The 25,219-nt window shown below is 34.1% G+C and overlaps 1 protein-coding gene across 2 annotated transcripts; it reads left to right on the top strand.

The window, feature by feature from the left end:
* The first annotated feature begins 4,243 nt into the window (after window positions 1-4,243).
* Window positions 4,244-25,203, top strand: LOC134255013 (serine-rich adhesin for platelets-like). Of its 2 annotated transcripts, XM_062737546.1 has the most exons (13): window positions 4,244-4,637; window positions 15,477-15,537; window positions 16,241-16,381; window positions 16,681-16,980; window positions 17,222-17,500; window positions 18,244-18,537; window positions 18,928-19,733; window positions 19,836-20,133; window positions 20,517-20,636; window positions 20,770-20,898; window positions 23,052-23,156; window positions 23,512-23,599; window positions 24,548-25,203. In XM_062737546.1, exons 2-13 carry the CDS (start codon window positions 15,480-15,482, stop codon window positions 24,774-24,776), a joined length of 2,847 nt encoding a protein of 948 aa, XP_062593530.1. In that variant the 5' UTR covers window positions 4,244-4,637; window positions 15,477-15,479; the 3' UTR covers window positions 24,777-25,203. The 2 variants fall into 2 exon arrangements, with proteins under 2 accessions (XP_062593530.1, XP_062593529.1); XM_062737545.1 differs by having other exon boundaries at window positions 18,928-20,133.
* Window positions 25,204-25,219: the final 16 nt, after the last annotated feature.

Here is a 25,219-nt window from a genome sequence, read left to right on the forward strand (position 1 = left end):
TTCTTGTAAATTCATTCTACTTTCTTTTAAACTTAAACAGTTTCTTTAATAAATTATTAGCATTATCTCTACTACGAATGTTAATTCAATCACACTAACAATGAAGCATATTCAATGAAGACGAATGGAAGTTGTCAAACCGTCAAAATTTAGTGCGGCATTATAACGCTAGGTGGCGTGTTGTTCGCTACGAGTGTTGGTAAAACTAGGTAAGCAAACCGGGGTCGGGTTATTGAGATTTTTCAAAACGCCTTAATACTTTATCAATCGAACTTCAGAAGGCCGGATCCGATCTCCCGATCCAACGACGGAAACTCCATATTTATTTTCTCTGGGCACACAGGAATAGCGGCTTCTTGGTTTCCGACGCCTATGTATTTTCAAGTTTGGACAATTTCCTGGGGTTTATTTTGCGCTTGTCAAGTTGTTTTCAGCTGGGTAGCTTGAATATTTTTTCTCTTGTTGCCCCCCTCCCAACGTTTAAAAACGATGCTACGTCACTGTTCTCTCGCCTGAAAAAATATATCTCTACTAAAGTTATTTGTTGAATATTTGAATTACAGTTTAATTGTTATAAAAATGTTAAATATTTTGATACTAGTTAACCCTTATAAATTGGGTTGTTTTTCAGAACCTTCCACTGAACTGAACTTTATTTCACGACAGATAATAACTGTACGCATATGCTGATGCGCGTGATTCTAGGGACAGGACTTTGCAAAGGAGTCTGGAGCGTTATGGGTAGGCAGGCGCGGATCCAGAATTTTTTTCCAGGGGGGGGGGGGGGCAAGTAAAAAAAAAATCCATACCCAGAAATTTCTTGACAAGCATAAAAAGAAGAAAAAAAAACCTAAGCTCGCTCAAACGTCAAAATTCTATTTCGTGGGGGTGGGTAACTTTTTTCCTTATTTTAGTAACCTTGTTAATTCCAGGGGGGGGGGGGGTCCTACCCCCCTCTAGATCCGCGCATGGAAGGCGAAGTCGGAATTAGACTACATGCATCCAGGCATACTAGAAACACCCCGGTCTTTTTTTCTGCGTTAATATTTTATATTAAAATAGCACTTTTCAATAAAGAAATATCTTTAGTACGCACCGTGTTTGTCATCAACCAGGAGAGCTAAAAAAATCTTAAAACTCGAAAATTCTATGTGGTGGTGGTGAAGGGGGGGGGTCGTCACTTTTTTCAGTAATAAATCTTACTCATATGCCACTAAGTACATGACTTTTAATATATAAATGACTATTAGTACTGCAACAAAAAGTGTAAGGGATAAGGGATGGGGGGCAACAAGCCTTTAGCTGAATTTTTCCAGTAGTAAAAAGTTAAGTTTAGGATTTAATGTTTCTTGGCCACCCTCCCCTCTACCGAAACTTACCCCATAGGAGGTCGTCCATCCGGAAGTCAGTATATATATTGAGAATTTGGTGGTGTGATTGTACATTATATAATTTCCTTTTCGAGAATTTTTCACTCAAATGGAGAAGCCACCTCTTGCCGGTGGAGAGCTGCAAATTTGTCCTTATAGCCATTGAGCAGTGAGGGATCTTTTTTCGTGCCAGCACCTACTGCGACACGGGAACTCGGATAATACGGTCTAGATCTCATCCGAAGGACCGAACTCCACATCCTTTAGTGGGATTCGAACCCACGACTCCTTACTACTGTACTTCGTGACTCTATATAGAGCAGACGCCGTAACCACAGTGCCACGCGGGCGACTGCATCAAAGGGGGGGGGAGAAAGAGTCATTATCCATATGTACTCGTGAAGATTATCTATGTTTAACTAAATGGTTAAAATGATTTAATTATAAAACACCATTTAAATGATATTATTTAAATATCTATTCATATAGAACCAGGGACCTATATACTAGTATAGGTCCCTGATAGAACGGATAAATTTCCTTCAAAAACTGAAAACGTTAGTATATATAAACATTGTTTTACGATTTAAAAAAAACTATTCGGGGGAGGGGTTGCTAGGAATGGGGGCGAATTGCTATATATAACGAGATTTCCCACGGAAGACTAGCTATATATTGAAACTTCCCCGGGGGAGTCCCACTGTATAGTATTCCGAAGGAAGCATCACTATGTAGTCAGTCTTCCAGGAGAAATCTTAAACATCTAGCGAGACTTCCGAGGAACTGGCATGTATCGGGTACATACCTGGACTTATAACAAACATCAGTCTTTTAAAAATTTTAGTTTGATTAATAAAGTATTAAGGCAGAAAATTTAAAAAACTCGAATAACCCCGGCACGGGTTTGCTTACCTTATTTTACCAACACTCTTAGCGAACACCCCTGCCACCTAGCGTTATAATGCGGCACTAAATTCGGACAACTTGTATTCGTCTTCATTGAATATGCTTCATTGTTTGCGTGATTGAGTTAGCGTTCGTAATAGTTATAATCATTTAAGAAACTGTATCAATTTAAAAGAAAGTAAAATGAATTTACAAGAATAAAGCAACATAGAAGTAAAGACAAAATGAAGAATGATAAAAGTCAAAGTGAAATGTAATAAAGACGAATATGGAAACAATAAAGTGACATATAACTACAATAATAACAAAGCAAAAAGAAGTAGGCAGAATGAGAATAAAAGCAAGATACATAGACTTTTGGCGGTAATTCCCTTCCATATGGTTGTGCTTGAAATGAAGGATATGGAGATTACGAACGTATTCAATACCAAAGTCCACAAAACAATGCGAAATAGGATCGAGCGGAGTAAACATGAACCTCTAAAACATTAGAGGTGGGATCAGGTGTCATGGAGGAGTGATCGTCTCCTGCCGACCGGTCACTCCCAGTGTGCTCCTTGTCATGATCAGGAGACAAAGGAAAATCCATCGTCAATCAGTGTATAGTAAGGGAGAGATAATCCTGGTTTTCCAACAACTTAATAACAGTTCAATAGACAAAAGGAAATCAAAGCTTTAAGGTTTTCATTATTGTAAATTAAAGTTCCGAAGCTTGTTAACCGTAATTAATTAAAGTTACAAAATTTTTACTTCAGTAAATCAAAGTTCCAAAGTATTTATTTTAGTAAATCAAAGTTCCAAAGTTTTTGCCTAAAGAAAGTCAAAGTTCCGAAGTTTTTACTTTAGTTAATAAAAGTTCCGAAGTTTTTACTTTACTAAATCAAATTTCAAAGGTTTTCCTCTCGAAAATTAATTTCAAAAAGTTTGATATAGTGAATCAAAATTCCAGAAATTATCACTGTAGTAAATCAAAGTTCCAAAGTTTTTATTTTCCATTAGTAAATCAAAGTATCAAAATTTTCAACTAGAAAATCAAATTTCAACAGTTTTGACTATAGTAATTAAATTTTCGAAAATTTCACTATAATAAATCAATGTTTGAACGTTTTTATACTTTAGTAAACCAAAGTTCAAAAGTGTTTAGTTTTGTAAATAGTAAAAGTTCTTAAGTTTTTACTTTAGTGAATAAAAGTTTCAAAGTTTTTTCTTCACTTAATCAAAGTTTCTAACGTTTTTCTCAAGAAAATCAAGTTAAATGTTTTCATAATAGTAAATCAAAGTTACAAAGTTCCAACTATAGTTAATCAAAGTTGCAATGTTTTTACTGTGGTTAATTAAAGTTCAAAAGATTACAGCATGTATTATAAAAGTAAATTAAAGTTTTTTTTTTTTTTTGTAGTAAAAATAAACTTCCAAATTGTTTACTTTTAGAAATCAAAGTTACAAAATTTTCACTGTCGTTAATCAGAATTTAAATGTTTTAACTTGTAAATCACAGTTTCGAGGTTTTTTTTTTAGTTATAAGATAAAATTAAAGTTCCAATATTGGCCCATGTACAAAGTGTACCAGAAGTGTGCCCAATAAATGTGTTAAAAGCGGTTCAAATACTCTTTTCTTAAAGAATTATTTTTCATTCACCAAATCCACAAATTTTTAAGCTTCAAAATCATACCTTGGAAAAATGCAAAATTTATGAACATTTTAACCACTTTAAAGACTGTCAAAAATATGCAATAATAGAATGAAGTATAAATATGTTTTTTTTTTGTATGTCTGTTTCACTAATTAGGTCTGTTCCTGTCGCCCTTTCCATGTCTTACGTCACCTGCAGCTATCGTCGACCTATCGATTGTGACACGATGATTGACAGCGCTCCTGTAAGGTGTGATTTACACCTTTGTATTACTGATTTACCTGTGCATTGTGTATTGTCCCTTTCCTGTTGTACACAACTGCGTTAATTTCTGATCCATGTTCATTTACATTCTTCTCTGCCGGAAGAAATTCGAAATTTTTGGTGGAAATATTTTTTTTATTTCGTTTTCTCGAAATCTTTCTTCGCAATTTTTAATTTTGATTGTGAGCGAAAAAAATGTGATTTTTCTAAATAGAAAAAAAAATCGTACTTTTTTTGTTTAGCGAATGCGAGTTTGCAATGTGTTTAAAAACTTCGACATGTTTAAAAAGTGCGACATGCATAGAGAGAAATTAAAATGAGCTGAAGGAAAGATTAATTCTTTTGTGATTGAATACAACTGAGAAGAATATTAATTTTATAACACTCATTAACAAAGTGGCGGATCCAAGAGGAATTCTTTTACTTTAAGGATTTATTGAGTGGAGGATCTAGAAATTGTACAGTAAGTTTGCTTTTATTAAAATAGTATTTTCTTTTTATGAAAGAGAAAATCATAAGAACTTTAAGTCATATATAATGGAAAATATTTCAATTTTGAGTTGAATTAATGAAGGGAGAAATGAATTCAAAGAAGAAAATATCAAAAGCACATAGTAAATCGGCATGTCTTTGCGCAAACTGTTTATAAATGGCAAATTATCATCCTATATACTAGTAACTGAAAATTGTTTTAATAACTTATTCAGTCCAGGGAAATAAATAAAAAATATTTGTCAGTAGAAGAAGGGAAAACCACATACATTGTACATGTGTATGCCTCTTTTGTACCGGTATATCCCGGGAACTTTTACACACAGCACACCTGGTGTACGTGTTTTTCCTGGTGTTAAGTAGCCCTACGTTTAATTAATGACTTTGTCCATAATCTAACGGTCCCCAAATATAGATGTTATATGTCCAGACTTACACAAATGACCATTATATACGTGTCCTGTGTTAGGCCTGTCTGTAATAAACACGTGTAGTACCTAACCATTGACTGAGACACCTTATAATATTCCTTACAGACAATGACAAGTTTAAAGTTATTTTGTTTGAAAGAGGTGGGAAGGGGTAAACGTTTGTTTTGATTTATTTCAAGCTTAACTTCAATGAAGTACCGTAAAAGCGGAAATTTTAGCGAGACGCAAATTTAGCAAATTCTACCTAAAATCTGGTATTTATTTTTAGCGAAAAGTAATTTTAGCGATTTTAAAGTGCTAACTTAAGAAACTGTTACAAATAATACGCAATTAATTTTTAGCAATATTCAATTTCAGCGATGTCAGCACCCTCGCTAATAATGCCAAAATTAAATCCTCGCTAAAAATTTTACTTATACGGTATTTGGAGTTTAGCTTACATAGAGCAAAAATCGTAGATTTTTGTATATATATATTTTTTAGGGGGAGGGTATGATTTTTTTTTCGAGATTTTTAAGTCAATTTTCAATTTAGCATTGTTATTGTAAAAACAACTAAGCGTCAATAGCAATTCTAATAATTCAGAAAAGAAGAGATATCAATCGATGTCCAAAACATTTTTTGTTTTAAATATTTGTTTGATTTTTCTATACATTTATTCTGAATTACGTGCAATTATTTGATATTTTTTTTGAAGACTTCAATGAAAACACGCCTTGCTTTTTCTGAGCAAATAAGGTTTTCTAAAAATGAAATGAATATTTCATAATGTACTGAACTTTGCAATACAACTAAGTTTCAGATGACTTGCTTTTTATTTACATCAAATCCAATATCCTACTAAAATCTCAAATGATGATTTAGGAACAAGAGAATGGAAAATGTATATTATAATGAAAAAAGTTGTATATTATATGATAAAAAAGAGGTCTATTTACCAGTACATATTTCATTGATATTGATTGATTTAATAACAAGATCCAATAAATCAACTATTTGCTGATTTATATGTGAATAATCAGCTTGTTTTATTTCCAGAGTTAACACTGTATATTATGGTGTAAAAAATAAAATATCTTGTTTTCCTTTCCAAGTGTAACTTTTATTTGATCTACGTTTAAATTATGTAAAAATCATAACATAAGAATTTTAATTTGACCTCAACTTTTTCTTACTTATGTCGACTTATTCTGCTTTTTTAGCTCAGAGAGAAGGGTCTGAAAATGACAGAGAATCTATCAAAATATTGCACACAATAACGCCCAAAATGTCATTTAATTAAAATAGAATCTTTTTTTATTTATTTCATCCATAAAAATGCAGTAAGAAAGAATAATAACAAGAATTCATTTTGGTTTGCACCTGTATGTTATATATACATGAATTTATCTTTGTCTTAACAAACGTGTCTGTAGTTAAAAGTTTATATGTGTAACTTTGTGAAACAGTAATGCCCCTGTACGGCAGCTTGTGGCGAGGGTTGAAGTTTCGCGAATGCAAAATAAAATTCAAGGTCAGTGTCAAAAGTTCAAAATTGTTGGTATCCAAAGGAAGGTCTTGTCACAAGAAATACACTTGTAGAATATGACAGCCCTAACCATTTGATAGTTATACTCAAGATTAAAGTTTTTTAAAGAGGAATAAACTGTAAGGTCAAGGTCGAAATTCCAGAAATCTAAAGGAAGGTCTTGTAACAAGAAATGTACCTTGAAATATGAAAGTTCCAAAAAGTATGGTCAAGGTTTATGTTTCTTGAAAAGTGGGCAACGCTCTAATGTCAAGTTCAAAAGGTCAAATATATTCATATCCAATGTCTTATCCCAGTGTGAAAACTCTAGCACATACTAATAAAAAAATTAATGGCCATAATTAAAGCTTGATTTTTCTGGTAAAAGTTGGTCAACTCCAAGGTCAAGTTCACAAGTTCAAATTTGGTGGCAGCCAAAAAAAGAGAAAGTTTTGTCGCAAGTAATATACCATTGAAATGTGAGAGCCATTAGCCCCTTCCAATCAAACGTTATGGACAAGATTACAGATTTTGTGGACAAACAGACAACGGACGGACAGGGCAAAAACTATGTACTAAATGTAGTACTAGTTTCCTCTTCGACACACATACGGTTAACTTCACATCAAACATGGACATGTTAGAAAATTTGCAATGGTAAAGAAATAGAAAGTGTTCTCTTATCTTAATGCTGTAAGGAGTTTTATAGACCAGACAAAGCACCAGTAACGATGCAGTCTATGGTGAATTGGGTAGATTTCAATTTATACAAGAAAAGATTTTTTAAAAATGCCTGGTAATATTCTATAAACAGTCTTTTAGATGCACGTTATTAAGATATGATTAAAAATAATGATTAATGGATGATCAATAAAAACAAGTTTCGGAATAACGGGAAAATTCTTCCACATTTTAGCGTATAGATTATAATCTAACAATTAGTATGAAAAATGTCAGTCACCATTTGACTCACTGATAAATTGTATTGGCTGACAGTGGCATTGTATCGACCAAAGAATATTCAATATTATGACATTTAATAAGAATGCTGGTGCTTTTGTTTCATAAACTTTTTTGTCAATAACTTACCTCATTTTAGAATTTGTTTAAACAGATCAATATAGATCATTGAACTAAACAATTTTTTCTGTGATGTCTTATGCAATACAAGATAAAATTGATATTGAAAATTAATGGTATTTTGAAAATAATAATACAGCATCAATGTACGTTGTAGCTTATATTTCTATAAAGAATTTTATAACAAATTTCCATTTTTCGCTTATCCAGCAATTTCAGCCAAGATATTTGAATAAGCCCCACCCCTTTCTGTCCTGCCATCATTTTTATCTGAAAGAAAAATAAATCAATTTCACTTATAGCCGAAAATTTTCACATAACAGCAAAGTTATGACGACAAATACAAATAAGAAATTGATTTACATCTACTGAGTGTAAATAAACTGCTATAGATGTGTTCTACACGCCGCGTGACCGGATGTTTACGATAGGACCCCGCCCTATATTTAATGTCTACAGTGGTCACCTGTGTGCCATCACTCCCTGTCCCTGGCCAGAATCTAATGGGGTCATTCACAGAGAACGTTAGTTGTCCATGTATACTGTATAAGGATGTCTAACCCGACTACTAGAGTCGCCATATTTAATGGACCTATTTGATGGCGGGCGGCAATTGGAAGCGAGAGGACGAGAAAATTATAAACAATCGCGAATAAAAGAGCTTTAAGCTACAAATAATACATGATGAATGTGTTTCGATCGTCTAAATTTATTGATTTTCATAAAAATCAAGTCGTTGTTTTTTTTTTTTTTTTTTTTTTTTTTTTGTTTTGTTCTAAACTACATTCTAGACTACATTCCATGTTATTGTTATTCAGTGGTCGTTATACAGCTAAAAATAATATAAACATTCAGTCGAACTTTGACTGACTTGTTTAATACTTACTGTAAGGTCTTTTTTTTACTGAATTGACTACAACAAATACAGAGATATCAAGGCAGATGTGACTGATGAGGAGGGGATGCTTACTCCTCCACGACCACCTGATCCCTCCACCGGAGTTTCCTGGGGCCCATGCTCTGTTCCTATGTTTGTTTTGTAGATTATTTTTCGATCGGTCAGTGTTTATTATCCTCATGTTTGTTATTAAGACAACGTTTTAAAAAAAAGAAATTGGACATGCAAGGCACTCAAATTAGTTAGTTTAAATTAATAAGTAAAAAAAAAAAGAGGAAAGACACGACGAACAGCTTATCAAAGTTGTAGCTGAAATTAGTCATAATGGTATATATCGCATCGAGTTCGTTAAAAGAAGCAAAGGAGAAACAAGTTCACAAATCAATTAAAGCAAAATCAATTAAAGCAATAAGTTAAATTCTTTAGAGTAACAAACAAATTGATGGATCTACGAGGGTTGTTCAAAAATTCCGTAGACAAGCGTTGTTTTGTAGGAACCCGATATCATATATTAATGAAACTTCGTACATATATTCAACCAACACTTTCTAATAAATTTATGGACAAATGTCGAATAACTACATAAATTAGCCCTATTTAAATGATACATTTCATTCTCTTGTGTAAGAAGGCGACGCAGTACCCAAAAGTTGCAATTAAAAATTTGTATGTTACATATAAAATCCTCCGGAAAAAATAATTACTACTCTGTATGTTTCAAATGCAAATGAAAATTCTTAATATTGTATTATAAACTATATTTTCTCAAACTTTGGAGTTTATGCTTTCTCAAATATGAATTTTATAACGTTTTATGTACGCCGGGTTGAAATCCGACTTTTTGGCACAGGCGGCGGACTGGACAATGATCAAGTGTTTTGATTCTGAATTCACTCTTACAGAAATGTACGAGTCATAAATGTTTGGTGTGCAAGGAAATGTTTTCTGGTCCTTAGTATTTAAAATTACTGAAATGGTTTCTCTATGTAAGCGAATAACGGAAACTTAAAAAAAGGACAGATCTGAGAATTGGGCAAGAGTGCTGCTGTGCAACTCTATTTGAGAAATCAGACGAAAAGCCCGTATAAATATAGGTTTTTCACATTATTATTATTTCATACCTGTCCATGCGTATACTTTGTTTACATATTTTAATGTTTGATCATATCATAGTAATTCAGATATTTCACATTAAATCTATAATCGAATTGATTAATTAAAGAATTTGATTCTGGTAATTGGAATACTTTCTTTAAAAATTTGAACCGTTGACGTTTGTCTTTTTTGACGTTGCAGATTGCTCCGGGTGTTAGAGAACGATATCACTTAAAATCTTATTCCTCACATTGTTTTCAAGTAAACATGATAAAACTCCGTAATTTATCTGCCAAGAACACGCTTTATCCCACCAGAAAATTTTATAAAGATACATTATTTTCTTTAAAAGATATGAGCTCGGTCTATGAAATATTGGGACAGCCCTCGTATGGCATTGTTTTTGAATAAGCAGAATAAAATCCTCCCCCCCCCCAGAAAAATAACACCAAGATCATTCTTAATGATAACAGAATATTGTTAGAGTAAGTTAAGTACGTTTTCATAAATGGATGCTCACTCCTACATGGCACCTGATCCCACCTCTGTTGTTTGGAGGTCCGTGTTTGCTCTGCCCCTGTTTTGTATTGTTTTACGGACCTTTGAATCTTGAATACTGTTCGTTATCTTCATATGATTCATTTAATGTAAAGATGCAGAATTTTAGAATAAAAATATTTCATTTAATGTACAGGAACTAGAAAGAATTTTCCTGCAAAATGGTCGCTTGAAAATTTCTAATTTTTGTGAAAGTTTTATTTATATGAGTCTGTTGACTGAAATCCACTGATGAGTTACCTCCCTGTTGATAGATCGGGCTCATTAATCAGCGTGATGGACGCTTAATTTGACCTAGGTCACGAGATTAAAGCGAGATCTGGATTTTTGTTGTCTTTAAACACATGTTCTTTCTTGTAAAGTGTCACTTAATTGTTTCTATTGAGATTGATAAAGGTCCATGTGTCATTCTTTAACTTTATCCGAACTTTTACTAAAAAGGACCGACTACGGCGAAAAAAAATGTTTTAAATTTTTCTTATGCACTTTTGAATTTTGGTGAAAAATAATGGTATTTTGTGTTTTGATATCTTTGGTATTCTAATTTTATTAAGGGCTTCAATCCCTTTGAGAACCCTCATTTTTACAATTAAAAAAATATTTTAGGATTTTCTTTTTGTTAGTTTACCTTTGAATTACGAATCTGATTTTAATTGAAGAACGAAATTGAGCATTGTGCATGTAGTCAATGAATTATCTGTATTAAAAAGTCTTCAAACTCTATATTTTATGAAAGTCCTTCACTAAATCTGTGGTATGTATTATCCACAAAAAGATTCCTTAAAAACAATGTTTTTCGACTATGCAATATATACATGTATCTGTACATTATATCCTTTAAATATGACTTTTAAATATGTTATGAGAACCAAGACTAGTACGAAATGCATAATTTTTAGCCGGGCTTATTGCTCAAAGAGCAATTGCCGGCTTATGTGATCCTGTTCAAGGCAGGATGTTAACCCAATAGTCGCCATTTTAAAGTTATGTGCAAAAATATAGTTCTTACGCTCAACCGCAAAACTACGGAAGCCCATTAGTGCCAACCTCTATATATAAAGGAAACGCAATATATATAAGCAAACCTCTACATATAAAGAGAACGCAATATATATAAACAGAACCTCGATATATATATAAAGAAAAGATATATATGCGATATATATAAAGAAAACGATATATATAAACAGAACCTCGATATATATAAAGAAAATGCGATATATATAAACAAAAACTCGATATATATAAAGAGAAATGCGATATATATAAAGGAAAAATTTTCCATCACGTGATCCGTATCCCACAGATCTCGATCAAATGATATACAGATTAACCCCAGGCAGGGGAGAAACCATTAATAGCTCTCTTGTAATTACGTTCACTTCACAGAAGCAGCATAATGGTATGTATTATTTAATACTTTTTATCTATATTTCATCATGTTCATACACAATGTATCAATGAGTTGTATAACTTTGCAAAAGAGCGCATACATGTAATCTATTGAATAATTTAATGAAGTTTTTTTCTGCTCATATATTTTTCATGTTTTAGGTGAGCTTTATTTTGACGACCTTCCTTGTTCTATGCTTTACAAAAAAAAAACTTTGCTACTTTACCTTTGGCTCCACAGTTAAGAAATTATGAGACTGAAGAGGAATTACTCAGGGCGTATATGTCAGAAGGATATTCTTACGATATAATACTGATGTCTCTGACCATGTATCATGGTTTTGAATGGGGTTTAAGGACTCTTAAAAGAAGGCTTAAATCATTTAACTTGTTTCGGAGGAAAAACCCAAGTCCGATAGGAACTGTAGAAGAAAAAATTAGTTTAGAGTTGAGTGGACCCAGCGGAAATGTAGGTTACAGAGAATTGTGGAAATTGTTGAAGTCTAAGTATCAGTTGTGTGTTTCTAAGAATACAGTAATGCGGCTATTACAAAGATTGAATCCCGAGGGAAGTGTAAGAAGAATCAGACGCCGTCTTCAAAGGCGTGTCTATGTAAGTAATGGCCCCAATTTTACATGGCATATTGATGGCTTTGACAAGTTAAAACCATATGGGTTTGCCATTCACGGTGCAATTGACGGATTTTCAAGACGAGTTCTTTGGTTAGAGGTGGCTGCATCTAACAGCGACCCGGCCGTAATTGGGGAATATTTTCTTAATTGTGTCGAACAATTGCAAGGATGTCCTAGAAATCTTCGAACAGACCCAGGCACTGAAAATGGTATTCTAGCTACAATTCAGACAATATTTACCAATGATCCTTCCAGTCATTCCTATGTAACGTCAGTAAGAAATCAAAGAATAGAAGCTTGGTGGAGTTATTTTAAAAGGAACAGAGCACAGTGGTGGATGGACTATTTTTCGGACATATATGACTTTGGAATGTATAATCCAGATAATAAATTCCAACGTTCATGTTTTCAATACTGTTTCATGGACTTCATCCAAAGGCAGTTGAATGAAACTGCAATGGCATGGAATTGTCAAAGAATAAGACCAAATACTGGGTCTTGTCCGGCTGGAATTCCAAACGAAATTTTTTTCCTACCAGAACTTTATTCTAAATGTGACTTTAAAAGGCCCGTCACTGCACAGGAAATCGAACATCTCCGACAAAACACGAAATCTAAATCTATCTGTGACGATTCTGCAATTTATGAATATCTCAACCTAGTAAAATAAACTTGCAAGAGATTTAGTCACCTATATTCTTGTGTTTGCTGTAAGCTATGATTGGTTGAGAATTAAATAAAGTTTTACATTCTGGATAGAATTAAATAAAGTTTTACATTCTGGATAATTAATGAAATGTACAAAAAATTAACGTATTTGAATACACACTCACCATCTTGTCTCCCTGAAGCCAATTTTTCGCCACAGATTGAGCAAAAGATATCTCTTTGATCGTCTGCACCACAAGATTGACAATTATTCATCTTGTAAGTTTGCGTTCAAACATGAATTGTGATGCCATGTATTAAGACAAGGAGCCTCTCAGTGGGATGCTGGGGGCATCACTGATGTAATAAAGGTCAGTAAAGGTCACGCCATGGAAAATTTTCTCTTTATATGTAGCGAGTTTTTGTTTATATATATCGCATTTAACTTTATATATATGGAGGTTTTGTTTATATATATCGCATTTCCTTTATATATATTGAGGTTCTGTTTATATATATCGCATTTCCTTTATATATATCGAGGTTCTGTTTATATATATCGCATTTTCTTTATATATATCGAGGTTCTGTTTATATATATCGCATTTTCTTTATATATATCGAGGTTCTGTTTATATATATCGCATTTTCTTTATATATATCGAGGTTCTGTTTATATATATTGCGTTCTCTTTATATGTAGAGGTTTGCTTATATATATTGCTTTTCCTTTATATATAGAAGTTGGCACTAATGGGCTTCCGTACTTTTGAGATAATACAAACGCTAAATAAAGCAACAAAAATAAAACGAAGTTTTATCCATATAAAATAAACATTTGTAGTAATGACTTTGAAAACATCACAAGTCAAAGAACATAGTTCATTAGCGTAAGGACTTTTGATAATCAGTGTTACCGTAGTTCTCTGCACATACGAGGTAAAGCAGGAGAGGGAACCAGACTGGCCTGTTTATTTACATTCAGCTGCGGTACCAGATTAATTCTGATTCTGACAAAATCGGACCGTGGTTTAGGATTGAAAAACTCACTGTCAGTGTCTTATCATTTATATTGATAGTTTTAAAATAATTTTTTCACCAGAATATAAACGTGATTCATGTAAGAAATCCATTCTACTCTGTAAATGCGCCCGGCTCTCTGTACTTCTGAGTACTTTGATTTTATATTTGGAAAACAAATTAGTTCCCTTTACTATACAAGTCTATTCATTATTACTGTAATATTGTACCGAAAATTATAAGAAATTTCTGCGGAGATCTAAAAAGCTTGGCAAGAAACGTCAATTCGATACATTACTGATTTCATGTTTAACGTGTTTTACAGTTTGCAGGTTGGACAGGTATTAAATGTGGTTCATAACTTTATTTTAAAAGCACCTAATTAAAAGTATGAAAACTAGTTTAAATTGTTTTCAATCTTGGGAAAAAAACAAAAAACTTTGTTTTCAATGAACAAACTTTCACGCCATCATTAATTAAGCAATTGCGTCGGTAAGGCGTAATACAATATGTGTCAAAACACTGCTTTTACCACCATAAGATGAAATTTTATTTATGATTCCAACTTCAGGCCATTTACTGAACTTGTTACATAATTAAGAAGAGTTTCTGCAAAAATCTGTCAATCAAAAACCACAGGCTTGTACAAAAAAAAAATCTCGCCGAAAGAAAATAACACTCCCACGAGACTGGTGTGTCCTTGGGAAACGTAAACTATACGGTCCTAATAAATAGAAACATGGATCTTGTCTAAGACAATAACAAAACGTCACAATGCACTCTTAATTATTTTATTACTGTTTTAAAAAAAATATTTTGTTATGCAAAATATTACGTCCTCGGTTAAGTCAATTTTGTCAGTGCATCACGTGAGGTTAATTAAAAACAATATGCAAACTATTAAGCCAGAAATTTCTTGACATAAAAAAAGTAAACTCGCCCAAACTTCAAAAACCAATTTCTTTGGGGGGGTCGATGACTTTTCATACCACTTTAATACAAAGTCGCGTTTACCAGGGGGGGGGGGTCTTCGTTTTCCGAGGAGGGTCCAAGTTAACTTTTTTTTTGCTTTTGTATGTAAATTTAATAACCTTGCAAAATCCAGGGGGGGTCCTGACACCCACCCCCTCTAGATCCGCACATGGTAACAGAGTTGTGGGATGAGGGTGGGTGGGGCTCGATTAGTAACGCAATTGTTGTGTGTTTGTTTGTCAGTGAGTGGCCACTGTACGAAACGGAAGTAACTAAATGCATCAGGATCGATGTCAAACACTTCCATGATCTGTGCCAGAGGATGTTCCTTTTTGTGGTGCCCTTGTTTACATTCTGACTGAAACATTACATTTATTTTATACTCCTGTATAAGATTTTCTTATTTAACATTCCAAGCCAAATGATTGAACTCTTTTTCAGTAACATCACATTCCATTCCATTTTATCTCCCCTTGATTACAGGCTTACGGTTTCTTCTGAATTCCAAGCTTTCTTATGACATAAAAGTCTATCTCCTATATATAGTCTTTTAATGACAATTCGTGATATTTTCAGGTGATGACACAAATTTCCTCCCTTCTCTTTGTGATATATACCTACCTATCAGTTGCCATTGGTAAGTGACCTGAGTTTACTTTGTTGTGTGCATTACAATTACAACAGTAATTAATATATCAAATACGTGTTCGAACTAATTCTTTATCTGTTGCAGAATAAAACACTAGCACAAATTATTTATTACATATTTTAAGCGTTGGTATGCTTAATATTATTTTCTTTAATTATCTCCTATTAATTAAGAAAAAAAAGTTTAAAGACTCTAACTTGTGCACATAAGAATTTCATATTCTGGTACCAGTACGGGATAAATTTGTACGATATAACGTACCATTAGATCGTTTTTTTGGATGACTTGTTTCAATTTTAAGATAAATGTTAGCTCTTCGTTTTTAATGCCAGATTTCACTATGAAAATTATCCTTGACGGTCAAAAGGGGACGCTTACTTGTCCAAGTCACGGGATCCCATCTCTGGAATCCCCAGGGACCCGTTCTGTGTTCTCTTCACAATTTATATTGTTTTAGGTTTTTGGGGACCAATCTCTGTTCTTCATCACCACCTCATACGTATAGAAGTAAAGTGTGGCTCAAGGACAGTCATGATGGCGACAGATTCAGTTTAGATTGTCAAATCAAAATTCAAATGGGGTGGGGGTTAATATCCAGTTTTTTTGCAGAAAAAAAACTAACACAAATAAAACAAAGAAGATGAAGATTAACTGTTTTATTCTCCGTCTTATTTTTTCCGATATTTTACAGCTGTTTCAATCTACGAAAAATGTACGAGTCATGAACAGTGTCCTGTCAACGCTAGATGTCGCCCTTCAGGTTGTGATGGTTACACGTGTCGATGTGACGTCAATTTTGTTTCCAATGATGAAAAATCGAGTTGTTTACCAGGTACATATATGCAAACTTACAAAGGAAAAACATAAAATTCATTAGCTTCATTAATTAAAGCTGTATGTTTATTAGTTTAACAAAATTGTGTCATGTTATCTAAACGTTCAATGCATTATTTACCAAACATATCAATAAATCTACTTATTGCAAACATTGGATTTAACGATAACCGTTTGGAACATATTATCCTCTTTTATTAACATGTTCTTTGACATACTTGCATATATCTGCATGAAACGTCTTTCAAATTATTCCATAACATGACACCACGCCCATCTATATCTTTTCTTGATCAGCCCGACGAATTGGATACTCGTGTAACTCTACGTCCAGTAAATGTTTGTCCCACTTCGCTCTGTGTGAGGATAGCGCCTGTCGGTGTAACGACCTGATGGAAGTGACCCCGGACGGTCGGTGTAAGGACCCCTTCTACAGCGTCCTGGAGGAGTCCTGTCAGACCAGTGAGTGTGCCGGGGGGACCGTCTGTCAGGGGGGCACCTGTGTGTGTCCCGAGCACCTGAGGCGACTGACCGATGAGGAGTTCTGGATCGATCCAATGAATACTGACACATGCATTGATAAAGATTTCTCTGTCCGTAAGTAGATGATAAACTTGAATATTGATATATACAGTATTTTTTTGTGTTGGATAGTTAGTTTTACTATACAATTCATTTTTTTATGAAAATAAAATATATGTTCCAATTGTTGACTGTTTCTTATCGAATTCTCCCTCAAATACTAATTTTACGATTTTAAAATATATTATATAGCTTTACGTCGAACAAAATGTAAATATCCATTACATGCACGTGTATCTCTTCCTTATTCACCTAGATTTATGTAACGGAACACAGATAAATATCCCAGAAGGCCTGATAACTACACCAATTCCACCAACAGCCTCGCTTGCAGTTTCCACCACAGATCCTAGTCTATCAGCATCTCTAGCGAATGCTGGATCCATAATTACTGACACAAAAATATACGAAACGTGTACCAAGTCAAAACAATGTCCAGAGCATGCGCAGTGTCGTCCTCAGGGTTGTAAAGGTTACAGTTGTTTGTGTGACGAGGGATTCATGGCCACCCCGGACAGAACTTACTGTGTAAAAGGTAAACCATTTACAAACTTTTAAAATATTGTACTATCAACATGTTTTCTGCACCATTTGATTTGAGATACCCCGGTATTGTCTTTATTATGGCAGTTTACTATTATGCAAGTACTGTAGCTATACTTATATGTATCTATATTTTCCTATAATTTAATTCTGTTTGTATTCTTGTCTCTCATTGGTTGATTTCCAAAAAGGAACGCATAACATTTTGTATAATCTGGTTTGGTATGGGGACACACCCCCTTGACAACCAGCTGAATCATCTGTATCCATCAATCCCCTCATTTCTAGTCCTTCGGATTCATGAAAAATTCCAGATTTAATGAATGTACCTTTAACTTCAAACAGTTGCTCGATCTTACCTCATGTAAACAAGCATCATGGCTGCTAGATCTATGTATCAGTTTTTACCTCCCCTTGCTTCCCATCACTTCCGTTACTACGGTTGTATTATTGCGCGGTAAATTTGAACTAATAAAAACAACACAATTTTACATCCCCAGTTGTTTAATTATTTTAAAATTAAATTATAAGGAATGACTCTAATTCTTGGCCAGATTATCGAGTATAATATGGTTTGGGTCAGTTTACGCTTTTTTATAATCCGCTTCGCGGATTATAAAGCGTAAACTGACCCAAACCATATTATACTCGATAATCTGGCCAAGAATTAGAGTCATTCCTTAAATGTTACAGTTGTTTTGTAGCATATACATTTATGTATCTATATTTCCCTAGCCTCCAAAATCAGCGAGCCCTGTAACACCAACACTAGCTGTATCTCGCCGTTCGCCTTCTGTGACGGCGTCTGTCGGTGTCTAGACGTCTTTGTCCCTTCCTCCGACGGACGATGTAAACTTCCGGATATCAGTTTTGTGGGGGAGGAATGTAGTACGGACGAGTGTGAGTACCCGGCTAAATGCGTGGGCGGATCCTGTCAGTGTGTAGGGGAGTACAGAGCGATAACAACCGAGGAGTTCTGGATAGACCCAACCAATATCTGGCAATGTGCCAAAAACGATACGTCATTAGGTATGTGTCTGCCAAAATACGGCTAGGGCTAATTCTAAAGCTGTTAAAAATGCAATAAGGTTATCGTCAAAAGTTTAAAATGTTGGTACTCAAAGAAAGGAATACACGTGTAAAATTTAACGAAGCTTTACAACCAAACATTTTTAAAAAGAATATGGCTTAGGGTTAATCCGAATTTGTTCGTCAAATAAATCTGATAATTGCAGACATGTCTTACTTCGTTTAAGTTTCCTAGCATATCCATTTTATCTGCAGAGTTTTAAAATATTAAAAAGATTCTATATTTTAATAACCAGAAAATGATCGTTTTTGGAATTGAAGAAATACAGCCCTTCAAATTTCGTCTGTATAAAGATATATAACTCTTACATAATAATGTTATCTTTTTAGCTACTTGTAAAGGCATGGAGGTAACGAAACCAACAGCTGTTATATCTGAGGAAACAAACGGCAATACAGAAAAACACTCGGATCCAGTAACAACAGAACAAACGACCTCAACATCAAAGAAAATGCCAACGTCAGAACTCGATCAAACTACACATCATGACCGTACAACAACAGCCATCAATTATACAAATTCCAGAACAACACTCGTGATGTCAACTTCAACAGTCTCATCAACTGTGTCAACTTCAACAGCCTCATCAACTGTGTCAACTCCAACAGCCTCATCAACTGTGTCAACTTCAACAGCCTCATCAACTGTGTCAGCGCTAATGCAAGAATCTACTTCACCGAACACGCATTCATCTTCAGATGTTCCATTTGTAACTTCACCAAATGATCTTACAACTATAACTCCTGTTACTTCTTTTACTTCAACAAAGAAATCCCTTACAACGACAGTACCAATTAAGCCGTCTTCTATTGTGACCGAAAATGATTCTATTTCAACTTCTGTTTCAACTGTAACCAATTTAAAAAGTGCTGATGTTACCACCACAACTTCTTCGAAAACGACACCCACAGCTGCTTCCTTCCTGGCGGAGACAACCTCCTCTAAATCATTACAAAGCAAGACATTTACAACAACCACTGAGGTATCAACAATGCCATCAGAGTCAACAACAGGAAAATCAGAGCCCTCCAAAGAATCAACAACACGGACAAAACAATCAAAAGAGTCAGCATCAGTAAGCTATACTAGAAAGGAATCTGTTTCGTATGAAACAGAAAGATCCTCTACAATAGAGGTACCCACAAAGTCCGTGTTGCATGAATCAGAAAGATCTTCTACAACAGAGGTACCCACAAAGTCCGTGTTGTATAAATCAGAAAGATCTTCTACAACAGAGGTACCCACAAATGGTGACGCTGGCACCTCCACACTTACCGAAAGTGGTTCTGTAGACGTAACCAACACTTCAAAAGCTACAACATCCTCAATCAGTGCTTATGAAGTAGTTAAATCTTCTACGCCTAAAACTGATTCTCCACCTAATCTAACGTCAAATAAATCAGGATTCCCTAGCAAAGTAGAACAGATTCCTTCTACACCCTCAGGTGGGAATGCTACCCTCAGTAGTACCATCAGAACAGTACATAAAAACTCCTCACATTTTCCTTTTGGACCAGGTCATAACGACCATGATCGTAAGTTAAAATAGTTTATATTAGACATCTTTTTTTGTCAATTCCCTCCTTTTTTTAGATAATAAATCGTATTTTTTATTCATAAATCGCCATTGTTACATGTATATTTACCTTTTCAAATCAGATCTATTCCATATATAGATTATCTGTGATGCTCAGTATCCCCTCTCTTCTATACTTCGTATATAGATTGTTTTCTATTTATAGATTACCTGTGTGAGTCTTACTCTTTTATCTGCTCTGAGATTCTCTGTTTCCCCTCTGTTCTATATATAGATTGTTATTTTTTATTTATAGATTATCTGTGTAGTCTCATTCTTTCATCTGCTTTGAGATTCTCTGTATCCCCTCTCTTCTATATATAGATTATTTTCTATCTATAGATTACCTGTGTGAGTCCCATTCTTTCATCTGCTCTGAGATTCTGTGTATCCCCTCCAGTTGGGTTTGTGACGGCGAGAGGAACTGCCCGGATGGCAGAGACGAATCACTATCAATATGTAGTAAGTAGTCCCTCCCCAATATCATTATAGTCAAAGAGGGCTAAAACGAATAATTAACAAATGAAGCATGTAGCCCCTCTAAATCATCATCTACTTAAATCTTACTTCATTTAAAAATAACAAATAATTGTAGACGAGGACCGTGTTTGCCCTGCGGATGAATACAAGTGTTCTAACTTCCGGTGTATTCCGGGGTCCTGGTTGTGTGACGGGGAAGTAGATTGCCCACTCAGAGAGGACGAATCTGCAGCGGCCGGATGTTGTAAGTATTTACACATGAACACTATATTATCATCTTGTGCCTCCATAGAGCAGGTATAAAGAGAATGGAAGCAAATTGTCTTCGTGTTTAGAGGGAGAGATTGTGTACAATTGTTTTTGTTTGAGAAGAAATAAATAGAGAAGAAAGAAAGAGAGGAGGGAGTAACGATATTGAATTTCAAATGTATGTTACAGAGGGATGTACATAAAGTATTCAATCAAGAGAGGACATATTTAATTTCATCCTTGAACAGGTTAACATTTTCCATTTTCTGTTATTATATGAGAAAATCTTACATGTGTAAGTAGGGATTGAGTTTGGGTACCTTCCCTCCAGCAATACTGATATTTTGAGCGTTTGCCTTTTCCTGTACAGTACAGAGTGACTTTGACTCGGCCACGGAGACCGTCACCTTCGAGACAATAATTTCCAGTATGTTTAACTCTTCCACAATGATTCTATTTAACGCCATCAATGACATCAGAGTCCACATTCCGAATTCTCTCAGGCCCGGTAATTCTGACGTCACTAGCCGTAGTTTCGTAGTTGAAAAAAATTGTTGAACTTTGACCTAGGGTCGATCCTTTGTTTTTGTGTTGTTATGGCATTGTATATCAGTCTTTAGTTGATTTAGTGTAACTGTAATAAGATGAGTGTAATTGTTTTACATACGCAGTACAGTTAAGGTGCGCAACGGAAATATCGACTGAATTTTGTATTTAAAAATGTATTCGTAATCGGGATGGCAATTATTTTTAGTACATTATATATATCGGATAATTGTAATTATGATTAATAACTACATATCGAGGACGATTATATTCTATATTTAGTCCAGTCACGTGATGCGGAAGTCACGTGATTTTAGCGCACTGACTTGAAGTATTGATGTTACATATAAATGTCACTAGTGCAAGGGCATAACCAAGTTAAATTTCCAAGTTTAGTATATAAATATTTTCAACACGTACTGTACTTTCTAAAAAGTGCTGCGATCCTGTCTAAATTCTGCAATTTCTTTGTTAAAATTATACTTGTATGACCGAATGCTATATTTTTTGCTGGTCAGCGGCATGAAATATTGATATAATTAAATTGTTTTTAAGATTTCATCAGGATCGCAGCACTTTTCAGATACCTTAATCGTTCTATAGTTGAAATGTAAAAGCTTACTTTGATCCACAGAATGTATGCCCTTGCACTAGATCGATTTATTAAGACCCCCCACATTACCCTCCGATGTACTTTTATACAAATATACGGCAGTGTCAATTAAATACGTAATGTACAGAAAATATATTAATAAGATAGTGAAGAAAACATTAAATTCAAGTTATTGGCCCATAGAATATCTGTAAGTAATATTTTATTTAATTAGAGAATACATATTTTGTTGAGAAAATATTACTTGATTTGTCTCTAACTGCATACAAACTACGTCACGTTGTAAGAAATGACGTCATATTGACAAGTGTATTGCTATCAGTGACTTGTTCATAACATGTTATGTGGGATTTAACTAACGACAAAGCAACACGCTATAGTAAGTTTTTATGTAGTTTGATGATTTCTTACTGGTTAAATTAGCATATAAACTCATTTTGTGTTATTTTAAAGAAATGTTGTATGACGTATATTGTGTATGATGTCATAGTCAAGTTTTCCCGTACAAATTAGGCTCCGCCTCCTTTTTGTAACCTTAACTGTGCTGCGTAGTTGTAGTGTCCATTCATTTGTAGTAAGTGTACTTTATTTTGTTTTGTGTAAAGCATCTATTTAAATGTGTCCTCAATTATTGTTTAGAAAAATTATAAACATAGAAAATGTCCCTTAAATTGCCTGATAAATATAGCATGTTGTTTCTGTTTAGTTTTGCTTTAGATCCCGATGTCAAGTCTCGTTTCCAGTCCTTTTTTCCTTGTTCTGTTCTGAAACTATGATTGATTTCATAGTGAAAGTAGAGTTTAGCCTTTAGAACCCTAACTGTTACATGAATAATTTCCTATTCCTGAATTCTGATAAGACCTTGTTGGTGCACTATAAATTGTGTTGATTTTCGACATTCAATCGGTAAAACTGTTGCTTAAAAAATATTACTTATAATTTCTACAAAGATCCCTTGTCCTTCACTTGGTTATTTAATCCTGTTACAGTGACGCCGAACACGACCCTGACCAATACTACACAGCTCCCGGAGGACGGGGGCCGGGAACCAGCTGAGAAGAGTTATACAGCAACAGCGAGCTTGGGAAGTCTAGGTCAGTTATATAAATGACGCGGAGTCCGTGGGTGAAGCAATGATAGCTACAAAGAAAACTGTGACTAAGAAATAATAGGTTTTGCCATTACGTATCGATAGAGCAAGATATATTTACAATTAGAGACAACCTGTTTCGAGAGTACTTTTGCTTACAAGATGTGTTTATTCATTGTCTCTTAAAATGCTTAAGTATTAGGGACATGGGAACCAGCTAACAATATTTTATTTCATGGACCATGCAGAGCTCTTTGTATGAAAAATAAAACAAATATAAATAGAGAAATGCTGAGTACGATGTTTTCAGATTCTTTTGCTAATTGATATATTTGACTGTTTTTACCTTCTTTTTATAGAGAGCATCGCTATCGCTGCGGCCGCTGGACTAGTCCTATTAATTAACATTATCGGGATCATTCTAGCTCTGACTCGGAGAAAAAGGCGGTAAGCGTTTTTATCTTTTTCTCCACATATAGGATGTATAGAAGCAAATTTGTAACAAGTATAGTCAAAAAAGAATTAAAATAACGGAATTATAAATTTTAGATTTCATATATTATTTAATGTTCAGTAACCACTTTTGATACGTGTTAGTTAGACTTTTTACCTCTCTCCTTTTAACATTGAAATATATTAATCATATGTAAAGCACAAGCCCAAAACATGACATAACTCCCATTTCTTTCTATTGGAATGATTATTAATATTAAACGAGTTCTTAATGAAGAAAGCAAACAAATACATATGCGTGAAAATTCAGTTTTATCTTTAGAATATATTGAAAAAAAACAAGTAGTTATTCTTTGATATTTTAACAGCCCTAGCCGGAGCATTCCAATGCCAACCAAAGATATGCTCTCCTATTTTTAGGTAAATACGATGAAATATACACTTAGCATAGATCTATTTATAGATTCACCGTAGGAAAAATATCACTAGTGTAGTTTAGTGTTGGCATTGGTGTGCTTCCTTTAGGAAATCAAGATCAGTGTAGACCCCCGTCCACCAAAATCCGTCGTCTAGTTTCAAATAATGTACGTAAAATAAGAAATACTTGCTATTTATGTTTATCAATATACATGTAGAATACTTCAAGACTAGAAAAGTAATCAGAAGGCTTAGTTTTAAAAAAGATTTAAATATTAAATTTCAGTATATTCTTAGAATATATTTTTCACCACCTTTTACTGTGTATTTGGGAGAAAAAAAATGTTATCTAATACTTGAATTGGGTATATTATAAAGTCTTATGTTAAGTACTAGTATTCTTCAACAATTAAACTTTCATTTGTACATTTAAACTCACCTTTATTACAAAAACATAATGTAATATATCAAGTTCTTTTAATACAATTTATTTTTTAGTATCGCTCTCATTTATTCATATTTCAGAAAAATTGACAAAAACCCTCCGAGTATGATGAATACGTCGGTGACGTCATCAGAAGACACAGAGAGCGCGAATTTCAAAATTCCGCGCCCGAATGTCCTCTATCCGCCGTACTATGTTAAGGATGACTGGAACACGTGGAACAGTAGCCATTTTACTCAGTACGCGGAACAAATGTACGCCCTGGATGAACACAGTGACTTCTACCCAGGATCCCTCAAAACTCTCTAATGAGCGGGTTAGTTAGGGAGCAGTCATTATTAAATTGATAAATGGAGCAAATGAAATCTGTTATGAAATCACTTTCCATGGAGAATGTTGGGTTTGTAAACACACCAGTGTATATTTGCTTGTTACAATATTTTATTTTTTTTCGGAACATTTCTTCTGAGATGAGCAGGAAACTTTTATTTGCTTTCTAAATTGCAAATATTGGAAGAAAAATATGTTCCTACATATTTGTTTGGATTAAAAGTACATAAAAATGTCTTAAATATATCCAAGAAATATTATCTTGTTCGATATTTGAGAATAGGTTTAAGCAAGGGCAAAACACCTAAAATAAAGGATTTCTCTCATCATCGGACACCTATGGGAGATCTTTTTTTTTTACTATCAAGCATGTGCAAGCTCGCCAAAATATCGCCATATGTAAATTTAAGAAACACTCAGGG

The sequence above is a fragment of the Saccostrea cucullata genome, unplaced genomic scaffold, assembly GCF_032062105.1.
Source record: "Saccostrea cucullata isolate Sc308-1 unplaced genomic scaffold, CSIRO_AGI_Scuc_v1 ctg1357, whole genome shotgun sequence".
In the NCBI taxonomy this organism is placed as follows: domain Eukaryota; kingdom Metazoa; phylum Mollusca; class Bivalvia; order Ostreida; family Ostreidae; genus Saccostrea; species Saccostrea cuccullata.